At 38.9% G+C, this 13521-nt stretch overlaps 7 protein-coding genes across 7 annotated transcripts; 3 read left to right on the top strand and 4 right to left on the bottom strand.

Moving 5' to 3' along the window:
* Window positions 1-155: 155 nt before the first annotated feature.
* Window positions 156-1391, top strand: Bathy19g00070 (unnamed protein product; the record flags this gene model as incomplete). The annotated part of the gene is made up of 1 exon (XM_007508005.1): window positions 156-1391. The coding sequence occupies one exon, from the start codon at window positions 156-158 to the stop codon at window positions 1389-1391; it is 1236 nt and encodes a 411-aa protein (XP_007508067.1).
* A 150-nt stretch (window positions 1392-1541) lies between these two features.
* Window positions 1542-2705, bottom strand: Bathy19g00060 (unnamed protein product; the record flags this gene model as incomplete). Its single annotated transcript, XM_007507975.1, has 1 exon — window positions 1542-2705. The coding sequence occupies one exon, from the start codon at window positions 2703-2705 to the stop codon at window positions 1542-1544; it is 1164 nt and encodes a 387-aa protein (XP_007508037.1).
* Window positions 2706-3945: 1240 nt separating this feature from the next.
* On the top strand, window positions 3946-4752 carry Bathy19g00050 (unknown protein; the record flags this gene model as incomplete). The annotated part of the gene is made up of 1 exon (XM_007508016.1): window positions 3946-4752. One exon carries the CDS (start codon window positions 3946-3948, stop codon window positions 4750-4752), a length of 807 nt encoding a protein of 268 aa, XP_007508078.1.
* Window positions 4753-5268: 516 nt separating this feature from the next.
* Bathy19g00040 (unknown protein) lies at window positions 5269-7281 on the bottom strand (the record flags this gene model as incomplete). Its single annotated transcript, XM_007507999.1, has 1 exon — window positions 5269-7281. One exon carries the CDS (start codon window positions 7279-7281, stop codon window positions 5269-5271), a length of 2013 nt encoding a protein of 670 aa, XP_007508061.1.
* A 521-nt stretch (window positions 7282-7802) lies between these two features.
* Bathy19g00030 (glycosyltransferase) lies at window positions 7803-9017 on the top strand (the record flags this gene model as incomplete). Its single annotated transcript, XM_007507995.1, has 1 exon — window positions 7803-9017. One exon carries the CDS (start codon window positions 7803-7805, stop codon window positions 9015-9017), a length of 1215 nt encoding a protein of 404 aa, XP_007508057.1.
* A 66-nt stretch (window positions 9018-9083) lies between these two features.
* On the bottom strand, window positions 9084-10018 carry Bathy19g00020 (unknown protein; the record flags this gene model as incomplete). Its single annotated transcript, XM_007508009.1, has 2 exons — window positions 9084-9135; window positions 9174-10018. The coding sequence occupies 2 exons, from the start codon at window positions 10016-10018 to the stop codon at window positions 9084-9086; spliced, it is 897 nt and encodes a 298-aa protein (XP_007508071.1).
* Window positions 10019-11668: 1650 nt separating this feature from the next.
* Window positions 11669-12361, bottom strand: Bathy19g00010 (methyltransferase; the record flags this gene model as incomplete). Its single annotated transcript, XM_007507987.1, has 1 exon — window positions 11669-12361. The coding sequence occupies one exon, from the start codon at window positions 12359-12361 to the stop codon at window positions 11669-11671; it is 693 nt and encodes a 230-aa protein (XP_007508049.1).
* Between the last annotated feature and the right edge of the window lie 1160 nt (window positions 12362-13521).

Genomic DNA, 13521 nt, shown 5'->3' with positions numbered 1-13521 from the left:
ACACGTTGTTGTTGTTGTTGTTGTTGTTGTGTAATTTGTTTCATTACAAAGACAGAAGTATTATTTTTCCTGATCTATGCTCTAATAAAGATAGTGAGGCCTAAAGGACGACGAAAGCGACCGTGCATTGCAAACGAAAATTGGTGTTGAACGTAATGGATGACGTGCGTTTCGTGAAAGAAAAAAAAGGAAAAAAAAATCACACATGCGTCTCCCATACATGCCCTAAGATGAAGAGAAACGGTAAACTTCAATGCCACGCTAAAACGACTAAATTGAACTTGCTCATCAAATCATTTTTTGCGTTTTCAGCGATCTGTTTTTTAAACTGGAGGATAGTTGAGAGACAAAGTAATGTTGGGGGAAACTGTGAATTTTCTGATGCGAAAACCTGTAAATTTGAACTTTGTCAACATAGTAATATAACACGAAGAAAGGGTCTTAAAATACTTATCCACTACATCTATTATGAGACTGAAGATATGCTGGTGCCAGTCAAGATAAACAAAAGGGTAAATTTATTGACCTTTATAAAAGGTGCTGTTGAATCTAGAACAAGGGTAGTTGATTTCTTTTTCACTCTAAGTGGAAGTTTTCCAACTGTTCGTGATTTCTATGATTCAGTTGGTGTTCAAACATCAGCCCAAGAAGTATTTCCGAACTATCCTAACGTCAAAGTGTTTGGAGCTCCTAGCAATAAAAATAAAGTTTCAGACTTGTGTCATCATGCAAAGTTTATACGTTCGCAGCATGAAGAAGTCAAGAACTATGACTACTTTATATTTACAAATGATGGAGTGCGAGGACCATTTTACAACAAAAAAGATGAAACAGATATGTCTGATACTTCTCTACCATATTGGTTGAGCAAATTTGTAAATCCGTTTGTTGATAGTAAAAATCTTTGTATGGTTGGCCCGGCGATGAGTTGTGAGATTCGATTTCATTTACAAAGCTGGTGGCTTACGCTGTCAAATTTTTATTTCTCTGATTATCTAGCCATCACAGAAGAAACTTGTGAATCGTACATGCCTTGGTCGGAAGCTATCAAAAGAGAGTTGAGACTTTCAGAAAATTGCCTTAAAAAAGGAGGCGCAATAGCTAGTTATCATCCGATGATTTACAACTTTACAAAAAATGATGAAGATGTTCTTAATAACGATACAAGTAGTTGTATGGAACTTTTTTCGCACTGTAGGAATCCAACTATCACATTTGAAGCAAGTGTAGAAGCGCTCCAATCGCAAGTTTTCATAAAATATGGTGGCGAGCCATGGCGAAGAAAGCAGTATTCGAATGCTCAGGTAGGAATTATTGAAAGGGAAACGAGAGATATCTTGGGGGAATACGCTGAATATTCAAACTCTGATAGACCAGCGCTTCATTTCTGAAGTTGAACATAATAGCATATGAAGCAGAGCTTGGAAGAGCAGGCGTCATGGAAATTCTTTCCGTTTTCTTCTTTTCACAGCTCTTTACTTTTTTGTAGAAGTCAGTGTTTGAGTGAAACTCTCGCAGAACTTTGTAGTTCAAGAGTTTGATTAACCGAAGAGTATGTCACTTGTGTCACCAATGTAGCAACCATCTTGTGGAACATCTGGTCTCAGTGTACCATTCTTACCTGATGTACCCCCAATACTTATGCCATTCTCGTATCCCAATCTATCAAAAGTTCCCTCCGTGCCGTCATAATCATTTGAAAGTTGCAAGAGCCATTTTGAGGTGACTGCAACTTCTTTTGCGCGGACACACCACGTTATTTTGACGAAAATGGCTTCATAAATGTTTACAGAGATATCACCTTCCAGTGCACCACGTCGACTGGAATGTCGGTTATCGTTACAACTGTGGTGCACTTTACGTGTCCAGTCAATGTTGGCGCGGTAGCGGGCCAATAACGTATCTGCAGACCAGCCACGTGATAAAATCTCACTGAGTAAGCGATATTCGCTCGACAAAATTGAATCCCTTTTCGCTTTTTGGGGATCAAATATTCCTACACTTACGAGATGTGCAAGGGATAGATAATCGAGGGCAAAAAACAAGGATTCCATGACCGGACCTGGCTTAGGCTCAATCTCCGGAAGACAAGATATATATGAACCCATAAGCTTGAGATTTTCATTTTTACGCATTCTGTCGATGAGAACGTCTGTAAAATGAAAATTTTCTGGGGTCCATTTAGGCATGAAAGGACCTCGAAGGGAACTGTTCAAGAATATGTAATATTTGTACTTACCACGCCGATACATCTGTATCCATTGAATTGCATACATAAAACCACCAAAATCCATACCTAAATTTCTTCTTCTCAAAACTGTAACCCAACCACTTTCCTTTCCGCGTAGTTCAGGGAGACTCAGTACTTTAGGAAGGATATTGTCACACGGGGTACATTTGTATCCATTTGCTACTATGATATAATCAACTTTATCATTTGGATCGCGCGTTCCAGGAACATTTCCTCTAATACCCACCTGAATCAGAAACGAAAGATTAGACTCATCGATAATGCCACCGTTGCCTAAATTTTCTCCATATGAATATATAACGGCAATTTTTTCACTTTGGAACTCACGTAAATTCCCGTCTTTTGGAGATACATATTTCCGCATCGTCAAAAACAGAAATAAAGTTGCAAGAATATAGGGTACGGAAATAAATCGAGAATGAAGGTTCTTGTATAGAAGTGCTATGTTTCGCATTTTCATTTACTACTTTGCCCTCGTTCTTGCCCTCATTCTGCTTGTCTTTGAAGTAGAGAGAACAAGACTCCGCTGTTTTTGGGTTACCAATTTTTTCGACAAAACGGGGAGGGAACAGGCGATGGACAATTTATGGTGCCTATGTACCAAAAAATTAAGCAAAAAACTATTCCTAAAATCACCAGTTTGATGTATCTTTCATACGTATCCCCTGGGACGCCCAGTTTAGAATTTTGATTTTTTTTTTGTTTTTTTCCACTAAACTGGGCGGTTAAACTTGAGAATTTCCGGTTAAACTTGAGAATGAATTCATTAGTGGTACCCTACTGAGCGCAGAAGCGCGCGCGAGTAGCTAAAAAGCGTCCTATTCTATGGAGAATAGTTCGTGGAGCTCGTAGAACTTCTTTTTTGTAATTTTTGAGCGCATTTGTATATCACTTTAGCGCGCATTCTAAATCCAAGGTCGTATTTTGTACTCTGTTAAAAGCGTGCCTTCTTCCAATTTTCAAAATACCACGTCCATCATTCTCTTGATTCAGAATGTGCGCTAAAATAGTATGCAAAAACACTTATACGTTTGAAAAAAGATCCTGAACTAAACCAAACTGTCATATTACATAGAATAGGACGCTTTTTAGCTACTCTCGCGCGCTTGTGCGCTCAGTAGGGTACCACTAATGAATTCATTCTCAAGTTTAACCGGAAATTCTCAAGTTTAACCGCCCAGTTTAGTGGAAAAAAACAAAAAAAAAATCAAAATTCTAAACTGGGCGTCCCAGGGGATATACAGCGATTTCGCCAGAAAATACAAAAAAACAAAACCCCTAGCGCGCGTAAAAAAATGTTGCGTTCCCCGGTGGCAAGTCGCTCCTAGTACTCTAACATGCGAGGGGTCTCCGGGTGGCAACTCACTCGCTGTATTGTAACGACGTTTATTGCGTGGAGCTGAAAGTATACGGATGATATATCGTGTGCGCGCAGGGACGTTTTTTTGTGTTTTTTGTGTATTTTCTGCGAAGTCACTACGTGTGATAGATAGATACATCAAATTGGTGACATAGGAATAGTTTTTTCAAAAATTAATGCCATTGTTCTGACATTGAACTTGATTTTTTGTGCCCTAAAGCTCGCGAAAAGATTCGTATACATACATCTCGGGTCAGTAAATTCGTTTAAAATTAAGTACTACTAGTTAAGGGAAAACAAATTTAGACATAAATATTATAGCCTCCAAAGTGTAATGCTCCTTTCAAAAAGATGCATTGCACTCTGGTTGACATCGTTATTTATCCTTTATTGGATATCTCTTTCATTACCAGCTCTTAGAAGAAAGCTCTTTCGCTGTGAACTATCAAAAGTAGGACAGTTCGCACTTTACTCATACAATTTCGGGAACTATCGTAACGAGCTCCACGGAATACAAGATATACTTTTATCGTTCAATAAGTATGGAATAGATTCGTATTTCTTCACAAATCGACAAATACCCCCTGTGAATGGTTGGGAAATTATTGTGATCGATACGAATAAAGAGTTTACTAATCGTAGTGCAGGAAAAAAGCTTAAATTTCAGTTCCATCCAAAGCTTGAAAAATATCGGTACTTGATACATACTGATGCCAGAGATGCTCGACTGTTACAAATGCGAAAATGGCTGTCAAATGGACTCATGTATTTCGTATTAGATAATCCCCAGTACGCTCTTTTTGTTGGTGAGCATCCGGATAGGAAGAATATTGAAGAAGAAGTGAATGTTTTATTTGGGCACGGAGGTATACAACCACAAGCGGAACTTGAAAATTGGAAGAAATTTCTTAGCGAGGAATTTGTTACATTAAATGAAGTTAGGTTACCGGAGTTATGTACATGGATTTTAGACACGCATGACAGGGTTTTTGTGGACCACTGGTCTAGAATTTATGACTTGCTTAATAAACACGGTTTGTGGAGAGATCAAGTAGTTTTCAGCTATGCCATGGTAACCCAAGCACTGAAAATAAAGTACATCGGCGTGAAGGCAACACATCATTCGGCGTGGGAAGATTGATATTGCTTTTCACAAGTGTATACAATGGAAAATGCTACTTCTTTTTTTATTTAGTATGTTTTTTCCACCTGTTGATTAGTAGCATCAAGGTCAAGAGAAGAACAAGAACTTATTACTTACTAGTAATGTACTCTACTATTTTTAATATTCCCCTCGAGCCCCTCCCTGGATGGCACCGCATAAACTGTGACACATTCTCTGTGGAGCATAGGTGAGGGACTGGAGGCAATTTTTAAACGCAGGTAAATGCTGTGTGCTACATCTTGTGCGCAAGTCTCAACCCCTATTTTTCTTGTTTTATTCGCCGTATTTTCTTCCTAGATAGCCAGAATGATTTGGGGAATGTACTTGTACTCTTTTTTTTGGGGGGGTGTCTGTAAAGTGCTTTCGCCAATTTAAGGAATGAGGTTACTGCTGATCCATTCACCTCCCTGGTCCATCAGAGGGTCAACCAAGACACTTAAAAAAGCTGTTCGATTATACTCGCCCGAAGAAAATGATGCTTCAGGACTTCGTTTAGTATGAAATGTCTGTGAGAGTGCATGACGACCATAACTGTTGTTCCAACATACTGCCGAAACTTGAACGTAATATTAGGCACCCAGTATCATCAAGCTTCAACACCCTTGTACCCTCTGAAGTCAGTATGAACGGATGCGAACACCAATGGGAATAGCATTGCAAAACCTGATAGAGAGACAAGTTAGAAATATGTAAACCTTGTTTGTTGCCATGAAGTACGAAATATTTTGAATTTGAAAGTCTTCGTTTGAATTGAAATGAAGTCAAAAGATGGTTTCGGAACCACTTTAAAAAATGGCTTTTGCTCTTTTCCGTTGACCACAAAAGTTCTGCTTGGAAGTTGTATATATAAAGAAAACCTCGCTCATCAATCAAAGCTTGAAATCTTGAATTCATGGTTTCAAGTCTCGCGCAACCGGTGATGTGCATTTTGGAACTGAAATATATTTCATCACCTATTGGCGGAAATGCAAGAGTGTGATGCTTCTTTCTATGCAGAATACACTGAAAAATGTTTGCGTATTTCTTTGAAACTGAATTAAACGGACCAGCACTTCGCATATTTGTAATGAAAGCAAGCTGCACTTTGTGATAATGGAAATGGTCCGTTCTATTTGTCCGTGAACAGCTGCAAATATCCTCACAATTTTGATGCATGTATGAAGGTCTCAACAAACACTCTCCATAATTTGCATAGAGAAAACACATTGCAGTAGCATTTGAAGACTCTCTGCATTCTTCATAGTGGAAAGTATTGTGAAAACATTTTGTCTCATCCATACTACTCAAATCCATATCTTTTGGCAATATCATGTTAGCATGATTTTGATTTTGATCGAGAAACTGAAGTGCAATCGATCTCCCAGATAAAAAAGGTAGATAAAAGAAAATCCGTTCCCAGGCATGCTCAACTTGTCCATCAGCTAGAATACCACGTTGATGGTGAGCTACTATGCTATTTCCAGGAGTATGTCTTTTCCATGTATTGAAGCGATAATAATAAGATTGTTTTACTGCTATTGAGTCTCCTGTAATACGAGCCATTATTCTGAACCAATTCAAGTCTAGAGTATTGGGGTCGTTCAATTCAAACAAAACTTTTTTAATCTTTTCTGCTGGCAAAACTTCGCTCAACATTACACCATTTATACCAAACATAGAACCTGCATGAAACATTCTTTTATGTCTAGGTACCCGTGCTCCAAATTTTTCCAGAATCTTATCTTCATGTGGCATAGTTGATGATAAATGATCTATGTCACCTAATGCATATCCAAAGAACAATCGGTCAGACAATTTTACAGAGCAGTTAAAGGGATGTGTAGGTAGTCCAGCCACTATCCCGATCTTATTTGATTCATTCAAGAAGGTGTTCAGTAAAGTAGCAACTGCAGCAGAATTGCCAACGAGAGGATGTACAGCATTTCTTAACCAGTTCTGATCTTCTTTTGAATGAAGCTTTAAAATCAATTTGTAAATTCTGCACCTTTGTGAAATAGCCAACATGGAATTGAAAAATCCACCAATATCCATACCGGCATTGTTACGTTGCAATGTGTAGATGGGATGCAAATTTCTGCATTTCTTCCAAATATCAAATACTTTAATTTCCTCGAGCTGCGAAATTTGGCGGATATTGACATAAACGTCCACTTTTCCTATCAAAGCAATCGTGCCGACTGTTTTGAGAACAGCATAAATAATACCACCTTGTCTCAGCGAGTTTGTTCTGTCTCCAAGATGAACAGCTATTGCGAAATCTTTGACCTCGAATGACTTCGCACAATATCCAGTAAGTTTATTGAGAACATGTTCACAGTCTCCAAGAGCACTCTCAACAAGAAAAGCTGACCCAGAGGCTGCACTATTCCACTCTGTTTTAAAGCAACTTTCAGAGTAGGAAGAGTACGCACGAAAAAGGCAGAAATGTACCATAAATATACTTAGGAGCAACCATATTATTTTCCTCTTCCTTCGTATCAACTTCAACAAACGGCAACGTTGCATGTCTACACCTTTTTGTTCTAATTCCCTTGACAAAACTCCTGTATAGAAAACATGTGGCACACTCTTACATGGCTGGTGACTAACTCTTCACGAAAAAAGGCGGGCGAAGGAACTTGCTACCTGTTAGTCGCTCCCAAAATAGGCAGTGGTAAAAAAAAACTGTCAGTTCTGGCACTTCGTGTAAATGGCGAAAACATGGGAAATTCCGGAAAAAAATCCCTTTTAAATAAACAAATTTATCTTTTTTATGGCAAAAAAACTGGCACGTTGTTGGTTTATTGTCTTGCCAGCTCTGACAAAGTTTGAGAGCATATGCACGCGTAGATAAGTATATGTGATGTAATCAATTAAAAATCTACCCTGTCTCAGCATTACACACTCAAAATATTTGATTTACATAAGTCTATAAAAGGAAGAATTGCCTTTTTCCAACGGAAGTTATGCAAGCTGAGGTGGCGTTGAAGGGCTTCAGTTGACTTTGAGGAGGAACGAAGGAAACTGTCGGACACTTAAAAGAAAAGATGACCTCGCACAAGTCAAGCTTAATTTTGTGTATATTCTGTTCCTTTGTGTTAAAGAATTGCGCTTCTTCAAGTGACTTAGAGTTCACTACTGATGTCAGATATGATGAGGCTGTTTCTAAAGCTCAATACTCTAAAACTGTAGCTACTGAAGATAAGAACAAAGCTGAGTTAGCAGATTTTACCTTGGAATCTGTCACCGTATTTGCTTTTGCACGACCAGATTTGATCAAATATCACTTAGAATCTATCGATCATGATGTCAAGCAAGTTTTCGTAGTTTTAAATAAGTTTTCTATCGAGGTTACGTTTCAAATGCGTGAAATTTTGAAACTTTTTGATTGCAGATACTCGAACCGTCTGCCACATACAAGCACACAAACTGAAAAGTTTAGGTGTCTCAATCCTTTTATAAAACAAATAATTCTGCTTGAAAGCGACAGCAATAATGTTGGCTTTGCCGGTTCATTCAACATGATAGCGAAAAAAATGCTTCAAGGGAATGTTTCATATACAATAATCTCGAATGATGATACAAGATTCCGACCAGGATCACTATTGAATATTGCAATATTATTTGAGGCGAAGCCCCACGTTTGCCTCTATCTTTTTTCTCATTTTTCGTCTTTTGGAATCAGAGCATCAACATTAAAAAGAATTGGTGTGATGGATGAGCATTTTTGGCCCGCCTATTCGGAAGATATTGACTACTTCTTTCGATCAATATTACAAGGTTGTCATATTTTCCTAGCTTCCAGCCAAGATGAAAAACTTTTTGTTAGTCATGGAGAAAGTCTTAGTATTCCAGCTGCCAGTGCGACGTTGAAATCTAGCAAAGACTATAGAAAGTTAATAGAGAATACCAAGCATATCCAATATGGGAGAGATGCATACTTGTGCAAGAAATGGGGAGGATGCGCAAAAAACGGACGTGATTTTTTGAACTCCAATAAGGTTTTTAAAGCTTTATTCCGTCGGATTCACAAGGATCACGAAATACTTCATTTCGGCGGCGCCAATTTTTCTTCTTTCGGTGAGAAGCTGTTCAATTTTCCTTTTAACCGAGCAAATTTTCACGTTTCATGGTGGGATAATGATGAAAGAACACAAATGTCGATAAGATCTCCGCGATTGATCAATATGCAAAATGCACCATCAGAGTTTGTGTGGAAGTTACAGGATCAAAAAGCTTTTTTGGAAACTCTGGAAATCTAATTTATTCAACTCTAAGCAGATGGAGAGCAGTCGCAAAAATCTTCGCGGCACATTATTTGATGAGGTTCAAAAGAAATGTTCAACACGAATCCATTTATACACATACTCCAACACCTCTCTACGTTTTTTTTATCTGGATTGCCTATTTCTTCCGACTTCACAAAGTCAAAATTGAGCTGAACCGAACTTGAAAACTCGATATCTCCGCTTCTTCTGACTCTTGAGATGTAATCCTCATAGTAATGTCTTCTGGCAGTTTTAATTGGTCTGGTTAAGGTCTTGATGTAACTCCCTCTTACCCAGAAAAAATTATACCAAATAAAGCCAGATTTAGATGCAGCGTAACCAGCCAAGTTCAGTTTCCTATTTTCTTTAAATCTTCTTTCGACTTCTTGCCATGGTTTGATGACAGTCAAAAAAAGAGGTTTGTATTTTTTGTTCGCTGCCAGACTGTTACCGTGATTCACCATACCTTTACTATGGAAGTAAAGAAATAAGCTCTGCGGACCTTTAACTCTTCCAAGTTTCCAGAGATTTGCAATGCCAGGATATTCATAAAAATTCCCTAAAGTCAGGTCATATTTAGCCGTTTTATGTGTAATTTCATCTATAATTTGTATTGCCTCTTGAAACTGTAATGTTTGAGCTAGATAGTTGAACTTGGAATCAGTTGTTTCATTTACTTCTGCGCTGATGGATACATGCAATTCTGCTCTTTCTAATAAGCCAATATCTGCAATGTCTTGCATTTGCTTTCTCAACAAAGGTCTCCAATCTCGACGTGTTGGCAAATAAACGTTATAAACGATTACTATCTCATGGTCACCCTTAATCTCATGGTCACCCTTAATCTCATGGTCACCCTTAATCTCAAGGTCAGCCTTACTTTCTAACAGACCTCTAGACACTTGCGTGTACCTCTTCAATACAAAAGAAAGGAAAATAGTCCCCAAAACCACAACACTCCACCAACTTTTCTTTCTAAAAGAACGAGAAGTCATGATCTGCTTTTGTATCTTTCTTATCTACCACGAGACACCGAGCTGCACATCCGCGACTTACAATTCTGGAGCGGTTATTGCATCTCAAATTTTCTTCGTCTCTCTTATCTTTGTTATCGCTGGAATTTTGTTGACACTTGACACTTGGGAAAAAATTTTCCTGGACCTTCTTTTTCTTTCCTTGGCCCCCGGTTCACTTCATCAGAGAAGAGCATGAGAGAAAAGGCAGAAAGACCCAAAACTAACTCTTACTCCAAACTTACTCCTGCAGCTCCTTCTCCTAGAACGTAAATGGACTTTAGTCTTTTGGCGATGAATATCCCCTGGGACGCCCAGTTCAAAGGCTCACCCCTCTTTTTTAAATAAAAATAAAAATTTCAAAAATTCGCCTTAGAACTGGGTGTTCAAACTGGATCAATTCTGTTCAAACTGGATCTCTTTTTGTAATGGGGTATGGGTGCGCGTAGAGGAGCGCGCGAGAATGGATACGAACGGTCCTATTCTATTTAGAATAGTTTGTAGAGTCTGCAGATGGTCTTGTTTCAAATTTTAAACTGTGTTTGTATACCACTTCAGCGCGCATTCGAAATCAGGAGAATGTGGAGCTTCGTATTTTTAAGGCACCTTTTCTGAGAGGTGCCAAATACAACTGTCCAAATTAAATGTGCGAGTGAAAAGTGCATGAATGTGCATAAAAATCAGAAAGGTCCTCAGGACCCTTCCCCCTCGAGGTCGAAAAATTGCCCAAAAACAATAAATTTTACACTCGTAGTTTATTCACCCTTTTTCTTCGAGACAGAAGCAAAAATCACGAATAAACGAAAAACGAGTTTTATCGTTTATTGATTCTGTCGACGAATAAACAATAAACGACCCACATTTATTGTTCATTCATCGCCAGAATCAATAAACTTGTTGACGCGTATACCCGCGCGCGCGCGCACATTTCGAAGGAGAAAATGAACGAAAACGACGAGAATGTTGATCCCATGCGTGATGCTGCTCCGGATGTCGAACATTTGCGTCTAGAAATAAGTGAAAACGGAGAAGTGTTTTATCGCATTGATGATGTTACATTGATGATGTTACGAAGGTGCCAACAACTCCTTTTTTCTTTTTTTTTTGTGAGGAAGAGAGAGGAAGAGAAGGCGAAGGATTTTTTTTGTTTTTTCAAAGTGGTTCTCTTCGAGGCAGCTAGGGGGTTTCTGGTGTTCCTTTCCGAATAAACGAAAAACAATAAACAGTAAACAATAAAATGGGTCAGTTTATTGATTATTGGCAATTTTCGACCTCGAGAAAGCGTCAAAGTGTTCAAAGTGCAAAGTGCTCAAAGTGTTGCCCAAAAAAACGACTACCTCAAACACCTCCTTTTTGCCCCCCCAAAAGGGTTGTAAAACACGAAAAGAACATAAAAAAAATCGCTGCTTGGTATGACTTTGGTGACTTCAACATGCTATTTTAAGTGCAAGGCTGAGCGAAGAGGAGTCGAACACCGATCATCGTTGGAACTTCAGTAACTTCACGAATGAATCATGAATAGCGCAAAGTACAAAGTTCTTGAAAGCGATCCAGCTCAAGGAGAATGGTATTTCAGTTGGTGAGACTTTCACTGGAGCAAAGTTTGTGCACATTGCATCTTTCGATGGGCTTTCAGAGTCTATAGGAAAAGACTAAAGCAATCTTGCCATTATCCTTCTCATTCGTTATAACACTCCTACTTAACAGCTTCCATCCCATATTTTGTACCTGAATAGAGAATTTGTCCACATTTCCTCTTAAATCTCGCACTGACCACTCGTCAGGGCTATTTTGATCTAGATCTAATAGAAGAAGACTACCTTGCTTAGCTACACGAGAAACCTCGCGGAAAAATATATCAATATCCTGTATGTGATCCAGAATATTTGAGTAAAGCATATCAAACACTCCCGAGGCAAATTGCAAATCTGTCGCACTTCCATATAAGACGTGCTTATTCTTCTCTCCTGGATTGAAATCTATACCTACTGCAAGGGCACCAAGATCCTGCAATGCTCGCACTTCTCCTCCTAAACGGGAACCAATGCAAAGAGCTGCCCTACCTTGGACCTCAAACCCATGCTCTTTGAATACACTCTTAAATCTCTCGCGCAGTTGCGTTTGTATTTCCGCATCCATCTTTTGAATAAGTTCGAAATGTTTTCGTAGCTTTGAACTCTGCATTTTTTCATATTCGGATTCTTGTTCGGGTTCGACAACCCTTTCAATCTGGACTAGAGAGCGCTCAGAGAGGAGAGATATACACAGGAAAACGCTACTAAGTATAAATGCAAGCAAGAAAGTTTTAGTTCTCGCTGTCGGCATTTTGAACAAAGGTGCTTAAAACTGGCCCAGCGAACTGCAGTCTGATCTCTGCTATTCTTTTTTTTCCACTTATCCCCTGGACCTCCACACCTCCTCCCGGCCCGGTGAGTTCCAGCTAGCCCAGTTCTTTCTTTTCAAATAGGGATGGTGCCAAAGCGATTTGAGCCAAAAAATTATTATGGTTCCAAAGCGCTTCGAGCCAAAAAATTTTCGCCAAAGCGAATTTAAAGCGGCAAAGCGCAAAGCGAATCCAAGCGATCCAAAAAAACAACCAAAAACGACTATGGCCATATGCATACCCTCGAACACCTCGGAAGAAAAAGGTAATAAATAAACTAAAATTTATTGTGGTAGTTTTGCAACCAAAAACTCGGTTCATCTCGGACGGTTTAGGGTGAAAAACGCTACGGTTAGGGCCGGAAAACGGTTACACTACGGTTTACGGCTGTAAACGCGACTGTTTGGGGTTGGAAACGCGACTTTTTGGGGTTGGAAACGCGACTTTATGGGGTTTTGTAATATCATATTTGAGGTTGTATTTTTGCTTTTTGCTTTTTGAGTTTGTACTTTTGAGGGTAGTTTTTGCACCTGTCTAAGTTTATTTTTGCAACTGTTTCAGTTTATTTTTGCACCTGTCTGAGTTTTCTGTTTTGACTTTTTTTGGCGGGAAAAAAAATGTCTTGGTTTGATTTTTTGACTTTTCACGGTTTACGGTTTACGGTTCAAGGATTATAGTGGTTTAGCACTGCAGAGGCTTTTGTTTCAACTGACAGATTTTTCCCGCGGTAAAAGATGCGACACAAAAAGGAATAGAAATCTCTTCGAAGTTGTCTTAAAGTTGTCTGGAAGTTGTCTGTGCCGGAATATATTTTGACCTTAAAAAATTGATAGTAATGCCTTAGTACGAAGGGGGGTACTCTCATACTTTAAACTAACTGAAAACCCTAAATGTATTTGTTGAAACATTTTTCTCGCCAGATAGTTTTGGTTTGGCCTCCTCCTTCTTTTTCTCGTTTGTCTTTTGGATACGAATCTTTTACCGAATAAATATCCTCACTTTTCAAGCGCGTACGACATCACTTCAAAACAAGTACTCGTACCTAAACGTGGCAAAAAGAAGTATCAACTAGGTCTCTTCAGGGCACTTCACAGGCACAGCA

This window comes from Bathycoccus prasinos (genome assembly GCF_002220235.1).
Source record: "Bathycoccus prasinos genomic : Chromosome_19".
In the NCBI taxonomy this organism is placed as follows: domain Eukaryota; kingdom Viridiplantae; phylum Chlorophyta; class Mamiellophyceae; order Mamiellales; family Bathycoccaceae; genus Bathycoccus; species Bathycoccus prasinos.
Note: the sequence above shows the minus strand (reverse complement) of the source record. Positions and strands in the feature narration are given on the sequence as shown.